A 23858-nucleotide genomic window follows, 5' to 3' on the forward strand; every position below is an offset into this window, starting at 1 on the left:
TGAGTATGGGGTAGGAAAATAAGGACAGTATTTATTTCAATTTATTTTCTAACATTTCATTTACACAAGTAAAAAACGTCAGCACTAAAAACCAGCTCTCCCTCTCAACAAAGAGAACAGGTGCGACCTCTCGTGTAAAGCCATGATGTCCTTTATATTGCGGAAGATGGTTTCTTTCTGGTTGATGATGTTGATAGGGACATGAGGGCTGGTGTCTAAGTGGTGCAGGTGGTGGGACATGAATTCCTTCATCTCCTTCACAAACTCTTCCTCCCCATCAATCAGCCCCTGGATTAATTGGCTAAAGACAGAAGGGAATGTAGACAGTTGTCTTTAAGAAACGATGTGAATCAAATATTTCGGAACACACTGTGTAATCAAGTAATATTTGTTCACTCACCTTAGGGTTCTCCTGTAGTTCTCTCCTGTAGACCCTGGTACATCAAGCTCCTGTTGTGGTGTTCTCATTTGTGGGAATGTCTCCTTTACAACAACAAAAAAACAATGAACGCTTGAATTAATGCACAGTGAAATATTATCATCACCTCTGCCGAATCCTGTTTACATGACGAAACACAAAACGTGGTTGTTTGCACGGTCAAAACATGTCGACGTTGTCCATTTTACGCCCATCCTTTATGCCCAACCAGGACATACTGATGACCTCATACCTTTCTCTTTTTCTCCAGGTATGCAGGAGAGACCCATCCTTGGCGTGAGGAGGTGGTCTTGGAGGGCTTGGTGCGGACCAGCCACTTCTCCGGGTGGACAGAGTCCAAGACCTCCACGTACTGACCCTCCTTCAACACAAAGCTCTCCTTGTTGCCACCTTGTTGAGGACTGCAGTTAGCTCTGGCCACGTATATATCAAATGTCTATGGAAAAGAGGTTGGTAAAAAAAAAAAAGGTGGTTATCTGCTTGTCCAAGCAAATGTTAGTGTATAAGGACCTGTATTCATTAGTGAGATTTTTTTTTAAGTATACTTTTTGTCTCAATGAAAATATTATCAGAACAAATTGTTTGAAAGAGGGCTCCACGTTCAAACCATACTGTACCTCTATTCTATCCTCGTCACAATCTGACTCCGAGCCAGAGCCTGTAAGAGCAGCAGGTGTGTGGGCATGATAGTGTTTGGGGGATGGAGTCCTCAACATGGCATCAGGTACTGATGGGACGTTCAGAAGTGGTGAGAGAAGTGTGCAAAGGTTAGCACCGTCATCTTTCCCTAGGTTATGAAATACTGTAGATAGCTTTCGACATACCAGAGATATTACATTTGTACTTTTGCCACTCTTACTTTGAATGAGCAGAGTGATTAAAGAGTGGACTGGGTCAATTAGGTCCCTTTTTAGGGATTATTCAAAAAATCTAATCAAATACAACAGGTACCATGAAATGCTTACTTACCAACAATGCAGTTAAGAAAATAGAGTTAAGCAAATATTTACTGAATAAACTTTAGTAAAGAAAGGTTACACAATAAAATAACAATAACGAGGCGGTCAATGCAAATAGTCCGGGTTGCCATTTGGTTAATTGTTCAGCAGTCGTATAGGGGTTGAAGCTGTTAAGGAGCCTTTTGGACCTAGGCTTGGTGCTCCGGTACCGCTTGCCGTGCTGTAGCAGAGAGAACAGTCTGTCTTGGGTGGCTAGAGTCTGACAATTTTTGGGGCTTTCCTCTGACACAGCCTTGTATAGAAGCATGGATGGCAGGAAGCTTGGCCCCAGTGATGTACTGAGCCGTACGCACTACCTTGTGTACCGCCATACCAGGCGGTGATGTAATTGGTCAGGATGCTCTCGATGGTGCAGCTATATAACTTTTTTAGGATCTGGGGACCCATGCCAAATCATTTCAGTCTCCTGAGGAGGAATACGATAGTTTGTTGGTGATGTGGACACCAAAGAACTTGAAACTCTAGACCCGCTCCATTACAGCCCCGTTGATGAGAATGGGGGCCTGTTTGGCCCTCCTTTTCCTGTAGTCCACTATCAGCTCCTTTGTCTTGCTCACATTGAGAGAGAGGTTGTTGTCCTGGCAACCAACTGCCAGGTCTCTGACCTCCTCCCTATAGGCTGTCTCATCGTTGTCGGTGATCATGCCCAACTACGTTGCGTCATCAGCAAATTTAATGATGGTGTTGGAATCGTGGGTGAACAGGGAGTACACGAGGGGACTAAGCACGCACCCCATGGTGGCCCCCGTGTTGAGGATCAGCGTGGCAGATGTGTTGTGCCTAACCTTACCACCTGGGGGCGGCCCATCAGGAAGTCAAGGATCCAGTTGCAGAGGGAGGTGTTTAGTCCCAGGGTTCTTAGATTAGTAATGAGCTTTGTGGGCGCTGTTGAACGCTGAGCTGTAGTCAATGAACAGCGTTCTCATATGGGCATTCCTTTTGTCCAGGTGGGTCTAGGGTTTCTGGGATGATGGTGTTTCTGAATAAATGTTCTACTTGTTTTATTGTCTTGTTATTTTACCATGCATTATGGTGTATAATTTGTCAAATCAATACGAATCCGCATCTGTCATCTGAGTTTTGCGGAGCTGTTATAAGAAAATATGACGTTCAAAAATGTGTAAAATGGTTTGGTCCATCGCCCATGAACGTTGTCAATTTCACTTTCTCTTGTCTTCAGCTCTATTAGAGAAGGTATTTTGTCTGCACTGCTAAAACATTAAACTATATTTCCATTTACAATTGTGAAATATAGTCCTTGTAAATATTATTCATAAAGGAACATTGAGTCGGAATTATGTTTGTCTAGAATGTTATTCTTGTACACAAGCTCAATGGAATGTTCTTGAGCAGGAGCTGCTAGCTCTCGGTGTTGTTTTAGCATTCTATGCTAGCTGCGCAGCCTAACATTTGAGTCTTTTTTTTCCTTTGGTGAAACGAATTGTATTCTCACTGGTCACGCACTGAAAGTGATATTGCTTTACTATCCAATAGGCACCGATGCAGTTAAGACACACATTGAACTGATGCCTATTTCTATAACTCAGTGCAGGTTACCCTTATCTGTTTGAGAATTACAATGGGATGTATCATTTTTTTATTCTTCATATTATAATGTATTATACGTTGTATGATACAGTGATGTGTAGTCAGGGTAGGCAGTGATTACCTTGTGAAAATCTCATAATATAATACCAACTTTTTTGATAAGCTAAATACAAGAAAAAATATATATGATTTTTGGTAACACTTTATTTGGATAGTCCATCTGTAGATGCTCTACAGACTATCAGTAAGATATCAACTATCTACTAACCCTAACCCTAACATTAACCCTTATCCTAATCCCTAAACTTAACTCTTACCTTAAGGCTAAGGGATAAGGGTTAGCCCAAATCTTAACCGTTACCCTAACCCTAGTCTTACCCTAACCCTTATTCTAAACCTAACCGTAAACTTAGCAAGCAGTTGCTTATCAACAGATAGTTAAACATACATATTTAACTCTTATTTTACCAGGTAAGTTGATAAAATAAGGGTTAAATTACATTTAAAAAATTGGTTAAAAATAGTTTGTTGATAGTATGACCATCTGTAGAGGTAGGTAACCTAGCGGGTTAGTGTTGGACCAGTAACTGAAAAGTTGCTGGTTCGAATCCCCGAGCTGACAAGGTGAACAAATCTGTTGATGTGCCCTTTAGCAAGGCACTTAACCATAATTGCTCCTCTAAGTCGCTGTGGATAACAGCGTCTGCTAAATTACTAAACTTTAAAAAAAAGGACTATCAGAACTATCCAAATAACATGTGATGTTTTTTGTTATCTAATGTTTTTTTCTCAATGATTCTGGTGCTTTTTATGCTCAATCTCAACATTTGCTACAACTGCCTCAACCTTCTTTCCATACATTCAAAGCCATTAAAAGCCTTGATGCTAGCAACCATCTGACTCTAGTCACTGTTAGTGGAAAGGGTTAGCATAGGCATAGCTGCTTTGCCTCGCTTGAAATAGCTACATTCAAGCCGTTTCCATATTTTGAGCATGTACATTGCCTAATCATGTTGTGTGGCTATTGCTGGGGTAAGCTGTGCACAGGCAAACACCATGACACCCTCTACGTCACTGCTAGAAGTCGGGCACGTGAACAGAGTGAGAACTGGATGGTCCACTTGTCTAACGTTTTAACTGAGATTTTGACGCATATCTTGGACATTTACTTCTGCTTTGTAGATGTAAGGAATGGGAATGACTTTGTCTTACCTGAAAAGGTAAGACATAGCTAATATCTTGCTAGATATAAAGTGATACAGTGCATTCGGGAAAGTATTCAGACCCCTTCACTTTTTCCACATTTTGTTACATTACAGCCTTATTCTAAAAATGATTACATACTTTTTCCCTCATCAATCTACACACAATACCCCACAAGGACAAAGCGAAAACAGGTTTTTAGAAAATGTTGCTAATTTATTTCAAATAAAAAACAAAAATACCTTATTTACATGCGTATTCAGACCCTTTGCTATGAGACTTGAAATTGAGCTCAGGTGCATCCAGCTTCCATTGATCATCCTTGAGATGTTTCTACAACTGGATTGGTCCAGCTATGGTAAATTCAATTGATTGGACATGATTTGCAAAGGCACACACCTATCTACAGTTGAAGTCGTAAGTTTATATACACTTAGGTTGGAGTCAAAATAACTCATTTTTCAACCACTCCATAAATGTCTTGTTAACAAACTATAGTTTTGGCAAGTTGGTTAGGACCTCAACATTGTGCATTGACACAATTGACACAATTAATTGTTTACAGATTATTTCACTGTATCACAATTCCAGTGGGTCAGAAATTTACATGAACTAAAATGACTGTGCCTTTAAACAGCTTGGAAAATTCCAGAAAATTATGTCATGGCTTTATAAGCTTCTGATAGGCTAATTGACATCATTTGAGTCAATTGGAGGTGTACCTGTGGATGTATTTCAAGGCCTACCTTCAAACTCAGTGCCTCTTTGCTTGACATCATGGGAAAATCTAAACAAATCAGCAAAGACCTCAGAAGAAAAACATTGTAGACCTCCACAAGTCTGGTTCATCCTTGGGAGCAATTTCCAAAAGCCTGAAGGAACCACGTTCATCTGTACAAACAATAGTACGCAAGTATAAATACCATGGGACCACGCAGCCGGCACACGACTCACGAAGGAGACGCATTCTGTCTCCTAGAAATGAACGTACTTTGGTGCGAAAAGTGCAAATCAATCCCAGAACAACAGCAAAGGACCTTGTGAAGATGCTGGAGGAAACAAGAACAAAAGTATCTATATCCACAGTTAAACGAGTCTTATGTCAACATAACCTGAAAGGCCGCTCAGCAAGGAAGAAGTCACTGCTCCAAAACTGCCATAAAAAAAGCCAGACTATGGTTTGCAACTGCACATGGGGACAAAGATCGTACTTTTTGTAGAAATGTCCTCTGGTCTCTTGAAACAAAAATTGAACTGTTTGGCCATAATGACCATCATTATGTTTGGAGGAAAAAGGGGGAGGCTTGCAAGCTGAAGAACACCATCCCAACCGTGAAGCACGGGGGTGGCAGCATCATGTTGTGGGGGTGTTTTGTTGCAGGAGGGACTGGTGCACTTCACAAAATAGATGGCACCATGAGGGAGGAAAAGTATGTGGATATATTGAAGCAACCTCTCAAGACATCAGTCAGGAAGTTAAAGCTTGGTCGCAAATGGGTCTTCCAAATGAACAATGACTCCAAGCATACTTCCAAAGTTGTTTCAAAATGGCTTAAGGACAACAAAGTCAAGGTATTGGAGTGACCGACACAAAGCCCTGACCTCAATCCTATAGAAGATTTTGGGCAGAACCTCAAACCCTGACTCAGTTACACCAGCTCTGTCAGGAGGAATGGGCCAAAATTCACCCAACTTATTGTGGGAAGCTTGTGGAAGGCTACCCGAAATGTTTGACCCAAGTTAAACAATTTAAAGGCAATGATACCAAATACTAATTGAGTGTATGTACACTTCTGACCCACTGGGAATATGATGAAAGAAATAAAAGCTGAAATAAATCAGTCTCTACTATTATTCTGCCATTTCACATTCTTAAAATAAAGTGGTGATCCTAACTGACCTAAGACAGGGACTTTTTACTTGGATTAAATGTCAGGAATTTTGAAAAACTGAGTTTAAATGTATTTGGCTGAGGTGTATGTAAACTTCCAACTTCAACTGTAAGGTCCCACAGTTGACAGTACATGTCAGAGCAAAAACCAAGCCATAAGGTCAAAGGAATTATAGCTCTGCCGACGCCAAACTTCCGGCGCCGGCAGAGATGGCCGCCTCGCTTCGCGTTCCTAGGAAACTATGCAGTTTTTTGTTTTTTTTACGTGTTATTTCTTACACTAGTACCCCAGGTCATCTTAGGTTTCATCACATACAGCCGAGAAGAACTACTGAATATAAGATCAGCGTCAACTCACCACCAGTACGACCAAGAATATGTTTTCGTGATGCGGATCCTGTGTTCTGCCTTACAACCAGCGCCACGGGATGGTTCCCATGCAGCGACCCAAAAAAACGACTCAGAAAAAGAGGGAAACGAAGCGGTCTTCTGGTCAGACTCCGGAGACGGGCACATCGTGCACCACTCCCTAGCATTCTTCTTGCCAATGTCCAGTCTCTTGACAACAAGGTTGATGAAATCCGAGCAAGGGTAGCATTCCAGAGGGACATCAGAGACTGTAACGTTCTCTGTTTCACGGAAACGTGGCTCACTGGAGAGACGCAATAAAAGCGGGTTTCTCCACGCATCGCGCGGACAGAAACGAACATCTTTCTGGTAAGAAGAGGGGCGGGGGCGTATGCCTTATGGCCAACGTGACATGGTGTGATGAAAGAAACATACAGGAACTCAAATCCTTCTGTTCACCTGATTTAGAATTCCTCACAATCAAATGTAGACCGCATTATCTACCAAGAGAATTCTCTTCGATTATAATCACAGCCGTATATATCCCCCCCCAAGCAGACACATCGATGGCTCTGAACGAACTTTATTTAACTCTCTGCAAACTGGAAACGATTTATCCGGAGGCTGCATTCATTGTAGCTGGGGATTTTAACAAGGCTAATCTGAAAACAAGACTCCCTAAATTTTATCAGCATATCGATTGCGCAACCAGGGGTGGAAAGACCCTGGATCATTGTTACTCTAACTTCCGCGACGCATATAAGGCCCTGCCCCGCCCCCCTTTCGGAAAAGCTGACCACGACTCCATTTTGTTGATCCCTGCCTACAGACAGAAACTAAAACAAGAAGCTCCCACGCTGAGGTCTGTCCAACGCTGGTCCGACCAAGCTGACTCCACACTCCAAGACTGCTTCCATCACGTGGACTGGGAGATGTTTCGTATTGCGTCAGCCAACAACATTGACGAATACGCTGATTCGGTGTGCGAGTTCATTAGAACGTGCGTTGAAGATGTCGTTCCCATAGCAACGATTAAAACATTCCCCAACCAGAAACCGTGGATTGATGGCAGCATTCGTGTGGAACTGAAGGCGCGAACCACTGCTTTTAATCAGGGCAAGGTGTCTGGTAACATGACTGAATACAAACAGTGCAGCTATTCCCTCCGCAAGGCTATCAAACAAGCTAAGCGCCAGTACAGAGACAAAGTAGAATCTCAATTCAACGGCTCAGACACAAGAGGCATGTGGCAGGGTCTACAGTCAATCACGGACTACAGGAAGAAACCCAGCCCAGTCACGGACCAGGATGTCTTGCTCCCAGGCAGACTAAACAACTTTTTTGCCCGCTTTGAGGACAATACAGTGCCACTGACACGGCCTGCAACGAAAACATGCGGTCTCTCCTTCACTGCAGCCGAAGTGAGTAAGACATTTAAACGTGTTAACCCTCGCAAGGCTGCAGGCCCAGACGGCATCCCCAGCCGCGCCCTCAGAGCATGCGCAGACCAGCTGGCCGGTGTGTTTACAGACATATTCAACCAATCCCTATACCAGTCTGCTGTTCCCACATGCTTCAAGAGGGCCACCATTGTTCCTGTTCCCAAGAAAGCTAAGGTAACTGAGCTAAACGACTACCGCCCCGTAGCACTCACATCCGTCATCATGAAGTGCTTTGAGAGACTAGTCAAGGACCATATCACCTCCACCCTACCTGACACCCTTGACCCACTCCAATTTGCTTACCGCCCAAATAGGTCCACAGACGATGCAATCTCAACCACACTGCACACTGCCCTAACCCATCTGGACAAGAGGAATACCTATGTGAGAATGCTGTTCATCGACTACAGCTCGGCATTCAACACCATAGTACCCTCCAAGCTCGTCATCAAGCTCGAGACCCTGGGTCTCGACCCCGCCCTGTGCAACTGGGTACTGGACTTCCTGACGGGCCGCCCCCAGGTGGTGAGGGTAGGCAACAACATCTCCTCCCCGCTGATCCTCAACACTGGGGCCCCACAAGGGTGCGTTCTGAGCCCTCTCCTGTACTCCCTGTTCACCCACGACTGCGTGGCCACGCACGCCTCCAACTCAATCATCAAGTTTGCGGACGACACAACAGTGGTAGGCTTGATTACCAACAACGACGAGACGGCCTACAGGGAGGAGGTGAGGGCCCTCGGAGTGTGGTGTCAGGAAAATAACCTCACACTCAACGTCAACAAAACTAAGGAGATGATTGTGGACTTCAGGAAACAGCAGAGGGAACACCCCCCCATCCACATCGATGGAACAGTAGTGGAGAGGGTAGCAAGTTTTAAGTTCCTCGGCATACACATCACAGACAAACTGAATTGGTCCACTCACACAGACAGCATCGTGAGGAAGGCGCAGCAGCGCCTCTTCAACCTCAGGAGGCTGAAGAAATTCGGCTTGTCACCAAAAGCACTCACAAACTTCTACAGATGCACAATCGAGAGCATCCTGGCGGGCTGTATCACCGCCTGGTATGGCAACTGCACCGCCCTCAACCGTAAGGCTCTCCAGAGGGTAGTGAGGTCTGCACAACGCATCACCGGGGGCAAACTACCTGCCCTCCAGGACACCTACACCACCCGATGCTACAGGAAGGCCATAAAGATCATCAAGGACATCAACCACCCGAGCCACTGCCTGTTCACCCCGCTGTCATCCAGAAGGCGAGGTCAGTACAGGTGCATCAAAGCTGGGACCGAGAGACTGAAAAACAGCTTCTATCTCAAGGCCATCAGACTGTTAAACAGCCACCACTAACATTGAGTGGCTACTGCCAACACACTGTCAATGCCACTGACTCTACTCCAGCCACTTTAATCATGGGAATTGATGGGAAATGATGTAAATATATCACTAGCCACTTTAAACAATGCTACCTTATATAATGTTACTTACCCTACATTATTCATCTCATATGCATACGTAGATACTGTACTCTATATCATCGACTGCATCCTTATGTAATACATGTATCACTAGCCACTTTAACTATGCCACTTGGTTTACATACTCATCTCATATGTATATACTGTACTCGATATCATCTACTGTATCTTGCCTATGCTGCTCTGTACCATCACTCATTCATATATCCTTATGTACATATTCTTTATCCCCTTACACTGTGTATAAGACAGTAGTTTTTTGGGGAATTGTTAGTTAGATTACTTGTTCGTTATTACTGCATTGTCGGAACTAGAAGCACAAGCATTTCGCTACACTCGCATTAACATCTGCTAACCATGTGTATGTGACAAATAAATTTGATTTGATTTTGATTTGATTTGATTTGATTTGGATTGTGTCGAGGCACAGATCTGGAGAAGGGTACCAAAACATTTCTGCAGCATTAAAGATCCCCAAGAACACAGTGGCCTCCATCATTCTTAAATGGAAGAAGTTTGGAACCACCAGGACTCTTCCTAGAGCTGGCCGCCCGGCTAAACGGAGCAATTGGGGGAGAAGGGCCTTGGTCAGATAGGTGACCAAGAACCTGATGGTCACTCTGACAGAGCTCCAGTTCCTCTGTGGAGATGGGAGAACCTTCCAGAAGGACAACCATCTCTGCAGCACTCCACCAATCAGGCATTTATGGTAGAGTGGCCAGATGGAAGACACTCCTCAGTAAAAAGGCACATGACAGCCCGCTTGGAGTTTGCCAAAAGGCACCTAAATGACTCTCAGACCATGAGAAACAAGATTCTCTGGTTTGATGAAACCAAGATTGAACTCTTTGGCCTGTATGCCAAGCACCACATCTGGAGGAAACTTGAGACCATCCCTACGGTGAAGCATGGTGGTGGCAGCATTATGCTGTGGGGATGTTTTTCAGCAGGAGGGACTAGGAGACTATACAGGATTGAGGGAATGAGATATCCGTGATGAAAACCTGCTTCAGACCTCAGACTGGGCGGAGGTTCACCTTCCAACAGGACAACGACACTAAGCACACAGCCAAGACAACAGTCTCTGAATGTCCTTGCATGGCTCAGCCAGAACCCGGACTTGAAGCCGATCAAACATCTTTGGAGAGACCTGAGCTGTGTTGTGATGTTCCCTATCCAACCTGACAGAGCTTGAGAGGATCTGCAGAGAAGAATAGGAGAAACTCCCCAAATACAGGTGTGCCAAGCCTGTAGCCTCATACCCAAGAAGACTCTAGGCTGTAATTGCTGCCAAAGGTGCTTCAACAAAGTACTTAGTAAAGGATCTGAATATTTATGTAAGTGTGATATTTCAATTGTTTGTTTTCATTTAGCAAAAATGTCTCAAAACCTTTTTTTTTCCATTTGGGGTTATTGTGTGTAGATTGAAAAGAAAAACAAACTATTTTTAATAAGGATGTTATGTAACAAAATGTGGAAAAGGTGAAGGGGTCTGAATACATTGTGAATAAACTGTATGTCGCATTTGCTATTTCATTGTAAATATGTTTGCGAGTGTAAAAACTACAATGGATTACTTGTTTTGATTGTTGTTTCCAAGCAGCTAGCTAGTTAGTGTAGCAGGCTTGTTAGCTAGCTGACTGCGTCATGCATTGGTTTGTTTTATTTTAATATAAAATGTTGCTTCGCTATTCAGTTGTAACTAGCTATAACTTTATGTATCCTTGACATTGTGTTATATTTCTGATCTCTGTGATCAGAAAGCCACACATTTGATTAGCTAGCCAGCTAGCTAGCCAGCTACTTCACTTCACACTAGTGGCACGGAGTAGCCATGATCATTGGAAGAATTGTAAATCCATTGTGAAAGGTTTTGGAGTTTGACTGGTGAATTATTCGGATGAAATGTGTCCACATATCGGTATTTTAGTACCACCTATCAGCTGTAGCTGTGGATGCTACATCGGTTTATGGCTAAACTCAGTTGAGCAGTGTGTTTTTGTCAGATGATAGCAATGAAATAGGTCGCTATCAGAGGCTATCGCTTGTTGTTTCTTGGCTACATTGGTATTTACATTTTATGAAAATTGCTTGTCAATTTTGGTTAATAGCCTATGTAACTCTGGTTATTGGAGCTATCTATTGTATGGTGAATTTGGGATCCACCAATGTTTATTTGTGAGTACTGTAGGTGTTTATCCAGCCACCGACCTCACTGCACGTCACTGGTATGCAAATTCTGGTGCCACATGCAATGCATAGGTCTAAGCATGACTGTGTCTTCTCTTATTGGAGAAGGTGCAGATGCAGTTAAGAGGCATTGAACTAATGCCTGTTATTTTTTATTTATATAACGGTCTCAACTCTTCACAACACAATGCAGAGTGCAACCCATTATATGTGCATGATATTACATTACAGCCATTAGTGTTCAAGTGAATGGATTCAGTACAACATGTGAAATACCATCACCACAAAAGGTAACAACTCACTATTTCGATCTAACAACATAACAGAATATGGCTGACCTTTGGCCTTAAAATGCCTGGGTGGTTGAGACGTGACTTTCTGTTCTTCATCCTCCTTATTGGATAACTGGTCCTGTGACTTAATGGCTTCCTTTTCCCTGTGGGAATATATTTTCTTATTAACAAACGATAATGCCATAGAACAGGAGGATATAGCTACATGTTAAATTATGATTTTGATTGGCTTACCTGGGGTGATCTTTGGGGATTATGTCAGCAGGCTCTATGAAATCTGGAGCTGTATCGTAGTCAGAGGGACTAGACACTGGGGAAACAGAGAAAAATAAATGATAATTGTCAGTTAAAGGGGCAATCTGCAATTCAACAATAACAAAGCGGCCACCCAGGTACTGCTTTGGTGAACATCTGAGGGATGGGACTGGAGAAATGTAAGTACAATCAAATTTATTGACAGAGCTATGGATGCAAGGAATGACCATCGATGAGATCAAAATGATAGTTTTAACCATGTTTTGAGGGTATACAGCAGAGGTGGCATGCCCATAGATGGCACAGGGGCACGTGCCCCCTCAGATTTGTTCTGTATTTTTGTTTTTTATATAAAATAAGATTTTTTTTTTCCTCTCTGTAATACCACTAGCCACTTAACAATTGGATGAAGTTGGTTTTAGCTAGCCCAGATAGGTTCCCAATCTCCCAACCTCATAAGAAGCTTGTCTAACCATTTTAGCTGGCATGCCTGCTGGCAAGATTGGTAGACTTAGAAAAGCAAGCAATAAACTAAATGTACTGAATAAGACTCACATTTCTTTCAATATTTTACCCAGATTTTAGCAGATACAGAGATACCATATTTAGTTTCTTTTAAAAAAGAAACACCGGTCAGGAGGACACAGACAGTTTAAAAGATATGCAGAATAATGACAATATTTTTTACATAGAATTACGCTTAATGATTTTGGCTCTAGATTGCAGGAAAAAGCTGTTTCTGAATTCTCCAACTTACGGACCGGAGTCCAAAAAGGGGATGTACAAATGGCCCCTTTAATAAGACAAAGATGAATATCAGTCTATCAACAAACAGCTACAACTCACTCCTAGCAAATGCAGACACAATTACTGCATATGACCCAGGTCACGTATTAAGGACATATTTCTAACTTGACTTACTAGAGCTGGCGGCAATAAGGGAGGCCCTCCTCCTCTCCTGCAGGGTCCTGCGGGGATCCTCCTTGGTTAGATTGTAGGTCTGCCACAGGGAGATCCCCTCGCACTCCACAGAATCCACAGAATCCACAGTCTCCTTCCCAGGAGTGGAGGTCTGGACTGGCTGGAGAGGGCCAATGGAGGCCAGGACTGGATGCACAGAAGGGGTGGAGGGCTGGGATGGGGCTGCGGGCCTCTGGGTAGAAGATGGAGGCATTTGAGGTTCACCCACAGTAATGTTACCATTATATGAGGACACACCAAACGTGTTAACCACCTCACAGGTATAGACCCCAGTGTCTATGGCAGACATGTTGATGATCACCAGTGTGCAGACGCCATCCTCTGAGGTGTTCATGCGGTGGCGTTGGTCTCCTATGACCTCCTGGCTGTTCTTCAGCCAGCGTACTGCGTTGAGCTTCCCTTCCACCTTACACTCCAGCTGGATGGTACCATTGGTCTCAGCACTCTGGTTCTTAAACACCTGCTTGAAGATGGGCCGCATGTCTTTGCGGGTCTTGTATCCCTTGAAAGCTGCCTGGATCTTGATGGCAGCTTCCAACATCTCATGTTCGTCCTCGACACTGTCAAGTGCAATCTCGTCAACTTGCTGAGTCATCTGTAGCCCCTTGGGAACTCCAGCAACAGCGACTACAGGCTTGCTGGTCTTCTGGTTGACTGTTACCTGGGTGTGGGCCTCTGTGAAGGACTCATCCTCTGAGATATGGAGTTGGTTATCATCCTCCACCATCTTGGGTTTTTCAGTCTCCTGCACTGTAGACCTTACTGGCTGTTGATCCCTCTGTTCTATCTCTGTCTCCTTCACCATAGACTTCACTGGCTGTTTCTCTTGATGGTCTATTTCTATATCCATCTTCTTTTTAGATCTAGCTATCTGATCTACGCCAGCATCGGACAGTATAGATGATCGTCTCGCTGGTGGCACTGGCTGTTTCACAACTTGGTCTATACCAGCATCCGAAACTACAGACGCTCGTCTCACTGGTGGAACTGGCTGTTTGCTCACCTTGTCTACCCCAGCATCCGAAACTGAAACTACAGATGCTCGCCCCGCTGCTGGAACTGGCTGTTTCCTCACCTCATCTACCCCAGCATCTGACACTACAGACGCTCGTCTCACTGGTGGAACTGGCTGTTTTCTTACCTCGTCTACCCCAGTATCCGAAACTGAAACTACAGACGCTCGTCTCGCTGCTGGAACTGGCTGTTTCATCACCTCTTCTACCCCAACATCTGACACTATAGATGCTCGTCTCACTGGTGGAACTGGCAGTTTCCTCACCTCGTCTAACCCAGCATCTGACACTACAGATGCTCGTCTCACTGGTGGAACTGGTGGTTTCCTCACCTCGTCTAACCCAACATCTGACACTATAGATGCTCGTCTCACTGGTGGAACTGGCAGTTTCCTCACCTCGTCTAACCCAGCATCTGACACTACAGATGCTCGTCTCACTGGTGGAACTGGCGGTTTCCTCACCTCGTCTAACCCAACATCTGACACTATAGATGGTCGTCTCACTGGTGGAACTGGCTGTTTCCTCACCTCGTCTAACCCAACATCTGACACTATAGATGCTCGTCTCACTGGTGGAACTGGCTGTTTCCTCACCTCGTCTAACCCAACATCTGACACTATAGATGCTCGTCTCACTGGTGGAACTGGCTGTTTCCTCACCTCGTCTAACCCAGCATCTGACACTATAGATGCTCGTCTCACTGGTGGAACTGGCTGTTTCCTCACCTCGTCTAACCCAGCATCTGACACTATAGATGCTCGTCTCACTGGTGGAACTGGCTGTTTCCTCACCTCGTCTATCCCAGCATCTGACACTATAGATGCTTGTCTCGCTGGTGGAACTGGCTGTTTCCTCACCAGTTGGTCTATCCCAGCATCCGACACTACAGATGCTCGTCTCACTGGTGGAACTGGCTGTTTTTTTACCTCATCTACCCCAGTATCTGAAACTGAAACTACAGATGCTCGTCTCACTGGTGGAACTGGCTGTTTCCTCACCTCATCTACCCCAACATCCGACACTATAGATGCTCGTCTCACTGGTGGAACTGGCTGTTTTTTTACCTCATCTACCCCAGTATCTGAAACTGAAACTACAGATGCTCGTCTCGCTGGTGGAACTGGTTGTTTCCTCACCACTTGCTCTATCCCAGCATCTGACACTATAGATGCTCGTCTCACTGGTGGAACTGGCTGTTTCCTCACCTCGTCTACCCCAGTATCTGAAACTGAAACTACAGACGCTCGTCTGACTGGTGGAACTGGCTGTTTGCTCACCTCATCTACCCCAGTAGCCGAAACTGAAACTACAGACGCTCGTCTCGCTGGTGGAACTGGTTGTTTCACCACTTGGTCTATCCCAGCATCTGACACTACTAATGCTTGTCTCACTGGTGGAACTGGCTGTTTCCTCACCTCATCTACCCCAACATCTGACACTATAGATGGTCGTCTCACTGGTGGAACTGGTTGTTTCACCACTTGGTCTATCCCAGCATCTGACACTACTGATGCTTGTCTCACTGGTGGAACTGGCTGTTTCCTAACCTCATCTACCACAACATCTGACACTATAGATGTTCGTCTCACTGGTGGAACTGGTTGTTTCACCACTTGGTCTATTCCAGTATCTGACATTATAGATGCTTGTCTCACTAGTGGAACTGGTTGTTTCACCACTTGGTCTATTCCAGTATCTGACATTATAGATGCTCGTCTCGCTGGGGGCACTGGCTGTTTCACCATGTGGTCTACTTCAATCTCTTTAACCATAGACTTCAATGGCTTTTTTTCCTCTGTGTCCCTCACCATAGCTCTTACTGTCTGTTTGACTTGCTGTTTTTCCTGCTTGTCTACCTTAGTCTCCTTACCTATAGACCTTACTGACTGTTTCTCATGTAGGTCTACCACTGTCTCTGCCTCAGGCTCCAGGTCTTTCTCTGACCCCACAATGGATGTCCAGATCATGCCCTGTTTCTTTGGCCCTGGTGGAGGTGTGGGAGAGGCAGCCTTCGTGGGAGCCTTTGTGGGAGGCATTGTCTTGGGAGGTTCTGTCTTGGCTGGGAGAGGCTTTACTGCTACAGAGGCTGTGGTCTTCACACCACCTGCCTGGCACGTGTAGCTGCCACTGTCCTCGGGCTTCAGCTCCAGGATGTGTAGCTGAAACACACAGTCGTCCTGCTTCAGCTGGTACTTCCTGTTGGGCCTGAGAGGCAGCCGGCCCTTCCTCCACTGGACTGGGACTCCAGGCTTAGACAGTTCACAGGACAGGCAGGCTGTGCCCCCTTCCTCTACCTCCACAGCCTGCAGCTCTTCTTCAAAGTATGGAGGCAGCTCTGGAGAGACGGAACAATTAGGGAATTAAAAATCGATGTTATATTTGACCAATATTAGGGTGAGTAATGCAAAGAGAGAATTCAGAATACTGTAACCCCCTGAGATAAACCTGAGTTCCTGGTTATGTTACTTCTCTCTAGATGATGGGAAATCCTTACCTGTGACAGTCAGATTGACGCTGCTCTGCATGTCTCCAGTATCACAGGAGTATATCCCAGAGTCATCTGGGTCCACATTGTGGATGAGAAGCAGGTTGAGCTTGCCCTCCTTACGGTTCTCATACTTGTCTCCGTTCAGTAGGGGCATGTTGTTGCATCTCCATGTGACAGGGGTAGTGAGGTCAGACGTCGTACAGGATAAGGTCGCCGTCTCCCCTTCCATGACGACGGTGTCCCGGGGCTTCTTCTCAATGAGTACTTTAACTGGACACAGAGGAGAGTCAACTCTCAAAATGTGTACACATATATTAGTGTTTATACTTTATACTTCTTGGAGTTTTGTTGCACTGAATATGACTGTAATGAGGTGTGATTCCTCTACATGCAGCAGGTGTGTGCTAATTACACAACCAATCACACACATACCTTTCACAGACACAGAGGCGGTGGTCTCCACGCCATCTGCCTGGCACGTGTAGCTGCCACTGTCGTCGGACTTCAGCTCCAGAATGTATAGTTGAAACACACAGCCGTCCTGCTTCATCTGGTACTTCCTGTTGGGCCTGAGAGGCAGCCGGCCCTTCCTCCACTGGACTGGGACTCCAGGCTTAGACAGCTCACAGGACAGGAAGGCCATTTCCCCTTCCTCAGCCTCCACAGCCTGGAGCTCCTCCTCAAAGTATGGAGGCAGCTCTGGAGAGATAATACGGAATTCCAAATCTATGTTCCATTTGACCAATGTCAGGCTGAGTAATACAAAGACAGTAATATAATTCCGAATATTTTATTGTAATGTTGTAATTATGTGGATACATTTATCTGTGAATTCTGAAAAGCTATTCAAGGATTGTTCCATAAGGTTGTGTTTTTAGGGAGTGGTATTGGTTCTTGTAAAACAACATTCATTTTATTCCATATTATAGTATTCTTAACAATTACATTGTTTATGTTCTTAGCTTTAACCTTTGAAATTAGACACTTAAAATGATTCTGGGGATAAGCATGCACATCTTCAATATGTTCCCATTGTTCCTCTTCAGTGCATTTAACTATGTCGCAAGAAAAGGTATTGGGTAGCAAGTTGATTAAAACCACCCTCAGACTTATGTACAGTAGATGTAAAACTTTCCTTTTTATTCTATGAATGTCTTCTGTGGGGTAATTGGTATTACTGAAAATAGATACAAAAACGTTGGAAGCAATGCCATTCTAAAGAGGTTTTTCTACCTCTAAGATTTATGGGAAGATTATTCCATTTAATTAGATCTACTTTCATATAATTGAGTAATGGCATAAAATTATCTTTATATATTTTTTGTGTTTTGTGACTTATTAAGCATCCTAAGTATTTCATCTTTTTTATGGTCCACCTAAAGGATTGCTGTAGATTATGAGTTATTCTTTTTCCTATCAACATTATTTCATTTTCTCCAAGTTAATTTTAGAGTATTCTGAAAATATTTTTGGCAAAGGGGGCATTGAGTTTTCAATTATTGATATAATTTTGCACGCCCAATTTTTCAGTTTTTGATTTGTTAAAATTTTTTGACATTTCCAATATATGTCGTTCCACTTCATGATTGTGTCCCACTTGTTGTTGATTCTTCACAAAAAATAAAGTTTTATATCTTTATGTTTGAAGCCTGAAATGTGGCAAAAGGTCGCAAAGTTCAAGGGGGCCGAATACTTTCGCAAGGCACTGTATATCAGGAGATCTGCAAATAAGTTTAGTTTATATTCATGTTTACATTGGGGTCTTGTCTAATTATTTCTGCAAGCGGTTCAATTGCCAGTACAAACAGGAAGGGGGAGAGGGGACATCCCTGTCTTGTGCCCCCTGCCTTTGGACATTTATACAATATTTTCATGAAATGTATTTTTTCAGCTGGAATGCTGAATGCTTTCAAAGTTTTTAATAGGAAAAGGTCATTCGAAACACAGCTGATTCAAATAATCTAAGCTTGATGATTAGTTGGTTATTTGAATAGTGCTGGGGCAAACATGTACAAAACCCTGTCCTAATGTACGCCTTAAAGGAATCACAAATTATGTCAGGGGTCAGCTTTTCCCTGTCCTCTCTGTCATTTGTAATGGTAAAGGTTTTAGTCTTTCGTTTACATATTTAACGCATTTCGGGTCTATAAGATGCGCGCTGTTCATTCTCCAAATTCTGTCGCTAAGTGCATTTTCTATTGGTGTAATTAAGCATGATACCGGAGAATGATCCAGTATCACTATATCATGATTTTTCTTTATCCAGTAAATTGCTGAGTGCATTTTTAGAGAAAGAAAATGTAGTCAATTCTTGAATGGCGTTTCTCTTGAGAAAAAAATGAAATGTCTTTTGTAGGTGGGAATAGTCACCTGTAGGTGTCCTGTAAGGTATTTGTAGAGAACATTTTTCAGCCTCTTTGGAGGCTCCCTTTTTATTACTACATCAGTCAATCTTATCGAATGTATGATTTAGGTCACATGCTAAAATAATAGTTCCTGTCTGGATTTGATCTAATATAGTATGAATTACATCTAAAAAACACCAGATTTGCCACTGGTGGGATATACTATGAAATCAATGTGTATTTTTCACCATGTAAAGTACAATTAACTCAATTTTAGAAAATGGTTGGTCTTTACTTGTATAGAATATGTCAAAATGACATATGAAGGCAGCGGGCATTCCATAGAAGGGGAGGATCACAGTATAAAACAGTTATTTTATACATTACATACAGTAACAGTCAAAGGTTTGGACACCCCTACTCATTCAAGGGTTTTTCTTTATTTGTACTATTTTCTACTTTGTAGAATAATAGTGAAGACATCAAAACTATGAAATAACACATATGGTATCATGTAGTAAGCAAAAAAGTGTTAAAAAAATACACTACCGTTCAAAAGTTTGGGGTCACTTAGAAGTGTCCTTATTTTGAAAGAAAAGCACATTTTTTTCCATTAAAAGAACATCTAATTCATTAGAAATACAGTGTAGACATTGTTAATGATGTAAATGACTATAATAGCTGGAAACAGCTGATTTTTTTAATGGAATATCTACATAGGCGTGCAGAGGCCCATTATCAGCAACCATCACTTCTGTGTTCCAATGTCACGTTGTGTTAGCTAATCCAAGTTTATCATTTTAAAAGGTTATTTGATCATTATAAAACCCTTTTGCAATTAGAGTGTCTAGTTTGAGAAACAGACACCTCACAAGTCCTCAACTGGCAGCTTCATTACCTGCAAAACACCAGTCTCAATGTCAACAGTGAAGAGGTGACTCCGGGACACTGGCCTTCTGGGCAGAGTTGCAAAGAAAAAGCCATATCTCAGATTGGCCCATAAAAAGAAAAGATTAATATGGGCAAAATAACACAGACACTGGATAGGGGAAATCTGCCTAGAAGGCCAGCATCCCAGAGTCGCCTCTTCACTGTTGACATTGAGACTGGTGTTTTGCGGGTACTATGTAATGAATCTGCCAGTTGAGGACTTGTGAGGCATCTATTTCTCATACTAGACTCTCTAATGTACTTGTCCTCTTGCTCAGTTGTGCAACAGGGCCTCCCACTCCTCTTTCTATTCTGGTAAGAGCCCGTTTGCGCTGTTCTGTGAAGGGAGTAGTGCACAGTGGTAAACACTTTCTCGCATCGAATATCCTTCATTTCTCAGAACAATAGACTGATGAGTTTCAGAAGAAAGTTCTTTGTTTCTGGCCATTTTGAGCCAGTAATGGAACCCACAAATGCTGATGCTCCAGATACTCAACTAGTCTAAAGAAGGCCAGTTTTATTACTTCTTTAATCAGAACAACCGTCTTCAGCTATGCTAACATAATTGCAAAAGGATTTTCTAATGAACAATTAGCCTTTTAAAACGATAAACTTGGATTAGCTAACACTACGTGCCATTGGAACACAGGAGTGATGGTTGCTGATAATGGGCCTCTCTACACCTATGTAGATATTCCATTAAAAATCTGCTGTTTCCAGCTACAATAGTCATTTACAACATTAACAATGTCTACACTGTATTTCTGTGTCACGCCCTGGTCATAGAGAGGCTTTTATTCTCTATTTTGGTTAGGCCAGGGTGTGACTAGGGTGGGCATTCTAGTTTCTTTATTTCTATGTTTTCTATTTCTTTGTGTTTGGCCGTGTGTGGTCCTCAATCAGAGGCAGCTGGCTATCGTTGTCTCTGATTGAGAATCATACTTAGGTAGCCTTTTTCCCACCTGGGTTTGTGGGTAGTTGTTTTCTGTATAGTTTTAGTTACCTTACAGAACTGTTTGTTTCTCGCTTAGTTTTTTTTGTTCTAGCGTTCAGATTTTAATACATATCATGAACACGTACCACGCTGCACTTTGGTCCACTCCTTCTTCATCAGACGAGCGTTACATTCTGATCAATTTGAAGTTATTTTAATGGACAATTTCTTTTTGCTTTTCTTTCAAAAACAAGGACATTTCTAAGTGACCCCAAACTTTTGAACGATAGTGTATATTTTAGATTCTTCAAAGTAGCCACCCTTTGCCTTGATGATAGCTTTGCACACTCTTGGCATTCTCTCAACCAGCTTCATGAGGTAGTCACCTGGAATGCTTTTCAATTAACAGGTGTGCCTTGTTAAAAGTTACTTTGTGGAATTTCATTCCATCTTAATGCGTTTGAGCCAATCAGTTGTGCCAATCAGTAGGGGTGATATACAGAATACAGCCCTATTTGATAAAAGACCAAGTCTATATTATGACAATAACAGCTCAAATAATCAAATAGAAATGACAATCCATCATTACTTTAAGACATGAAGGTCAGTCAATCCGGAAAATGTAAATTACTTTGAAAGTTACTTCAAGTGCAGTCGCAAAAACCATCAAGTGCTATGATGAAACTGGCTCTCATGAGGACTGCCACAGGAAATGAAGACCCAGTATAACTCTGACTTGTGTGATTTGGTTGTCTCTCCTCGTTTGATAATAAAGGAATTAACCACGACATTTGGAGACGGGGATGTGAATCTTCACTTGGTGACCGCTCCTGACGACCTGGGTAAATCGTGCACAAGGGATCCCTCAAACTTGCAATCTCAGGGAGACCACACTTCGGGAACGGAGCAGATGGACCCGCCTAAGATCTAAGAGGAAGCGAGCCGAGTGGATACCACATCCCGAAAATAGTTTTTTGTTTGTTTAAATAGGTGAGCGAACCACACAAAGTCAAGTTTTTAAGAAAAGCCTCTGTTACGTAGGCTCTGAGTGTGGTCCTGTGTGAGGGGACACCGTAGAGACATAAACAGCGCCGAGTCAGTGGAGGATGATCGGAGCATTAGTAGACTCAAAGACGCATATCATTGGTCATTTGCTGGGCTACAATATCCGGACCCCTTCTACTGCCGGTACGGGGCACGGAACCCCACCGATCCTCTACGACTCGAATACCGACATAACCTGCCCAAGGATTGCAACAGGCCCCTCAGGCGCGACGCCCGCTGAAGGCCCATTCTGTTGACCTGCTAGCTACTTAGAGCTACTTGGAACCCTACTAACTCCACGACTGGTCTGTCGACGTCACCGCACGACAAGGCAAAAACAGACTTACCCCCATCGTGACGTCCCCCAAAGGCTAACTTGCTAGTCCCGGTCTACTAACTGCAAGCTTGCCTGCACCAGTCTGCTAACTGCTAGCCCCTGGTAACTGCTTGCTTGCTAACCCGGTCTGCTAACTGCTAGCTTGTTTAGCCCCGGCCTACTAACTGTTGGCGTGTTAGCATCGGCCTGCTAACTGCCTGAATCGCCGTGGACCCATATGTTCACTTGGCTACACATGCCTCTCTCTAATATCAATATGCCTCGTCCATTACTGTCCTGGTTAGTGATTACTGTTTTATTTCACTGTAGAGCCTCTAGCCCTGCTCAATATGCCTTAACCAACCATGTTATCCCACCTCCTACATATGCGATGACATCACCTAGTTTAAACATCTCTAGAGACTATATCTCTCTTATTCAATGCCTGGGTTTACCTCCAATGTACTCACATCCTACCTTACCTTTGTCTGTACACTATGCCTTGAATCTATGCTATCGTGCCCAGAAATCTGCTCCTTTTACTCTCTCTTCCGAACGTGCTAGAGGGCCAGTTTGAATAGCTTTTAGCTGTACCCTTATCCTACTTCTCCTCTGTTCCTCTGGTGATGTAGAGGTTACTCCAGGCCCTGCAAAGCCTAGCTCCACTCCCACTCCCCAGGTGCTCTCATTTGTTGACTTCTGTAACCGTAAAATCCTTGGTTACATGCATGTTTAACATTAGAAGCCTACTCCCTAAGTTTGTTTTACTCACTGCTTTTGCACACTCTGATAACCCTATCTTAGCCGTGTCTGAATCCTGGTTTAGGAAAACCACCAAAAACCTTAATCTCCATTGCTAACTATAACATTTTCCGCCAAGATAGAACTGCCAAAGGGGGCGGTGTTGCAATCTACTGCAAAGATAGCCTGCAGAGTTCTGTATTACAATCCAAGTCTGTACCCAAACAATTCGAGCTTCTACTTCAAAAAATGCACCTTTCCAGAAACAAGTTTCTCACTGTTGCAGCTTGCTATAGACCTCCCTCTGCCCCCAGCTGTGCCCTCGATACCATATGTGAATTGATTGTGCTACTAGGTGACCTAAACTGGGACATGCTTAACACCCATCCTACAATCCAAGCTTGATGCCCTCAATCTCACACAAATTATCAATGAATCTACCAGGTACAACTCAAAATCCGTAAACACGGGCACCCTCATAGATGTCATCCTAACTAACTCACCCTCCAAATACACCTTTGCTGTTTTCAATCAAGATCTCAGCGATCACTGCCTCATTGCCTGCATCCGTAATGGGTCTGCGACCAAACGATCACCCCTCATCACTGTCAAACGCTCCCTAAAACACTTCTGCGAGCAGGCCATTCTAATTGACCTGGCTGGGGTATCCTGACATTGACCTCATCCCGTCAGTAGATGATGCCTGGCTATTCTTTAAAAGTGCCTTCCTCACCATCTTAAATAAGCATGCCCCATTCAAAAAAAATTGAACTAGGAATAGAAATAGTCCTTGGTTCAATCCAGACCTGTCTGCCCTTGACCAGCACAAAATCGTCACTACTTTGATTTGTCCAATAAGATATGCTCATTTTAGTTTCTGGGATGGAAATAGTTATTATGTATATATGCTTAGCATCAACATGATGATTTGTTTCGTACTGATGAAAAATGTAC

General features: G+C 43.4%; 1 protein-coding gene across 1 annotated transcript in view; it reads right to left on the reverse strand.

Annotated features, from left to right (window-relative positions):
* The window catches only part of obscna (obscurin, cytoskeletal calmodulin and titin-interacting RhoGEF a), an 85414-nt gene that overhangs the window by 23878 nt on the left and 37678 nt on the right, over positions 1-23858 (reverse strand). The window contains exons 41-49 of the mRNA XM_031838076.1: positions 17027-17293; positions 16601-16864; positions 13031-16441; positions 12089-12164; positions 11900-11997; positions 1057-1166; positions 672-875; positions 401-483; positions 128-301 (exon numbers count right to left, since the gene is read on the reverse strand). Of these exons, the coding sequence (XP_031693936.1) occupies positions 128-301; positions 401-483; positions 672-875; positions 1057-1166; positions 11900-11997; positions 12089-12164; positions 13031-16441; positions 16601-16864; positions 17027-17293 (4687 nt within the window). The remainder of the gene's footprint in view (positions 1-127; positions 302-400; positions 484-671; positions 876-1056; positions 1167-11899; positions 11998-12088; positions 12165-13030; positions 16442-16600; positions 16865-17026; positions 17294-23858) is intronic.

The sequence above is a fragment of the Oncorhynchus kisutch genome, linkage group LG13, assembly GCF_002021735.2.
Source record: "Oncorhynchus kisutch isolate 150728-3 linkage group LG13, Okis_V2, whole genome shotgun sequence".
NCBI classification, from domain to species: Eukaryota; Metazoa; Chordata; class Actinopteri; order Salmoniformes; family Salmonidae; genus Oncorhynchus; species Oncorhynchus kisutch.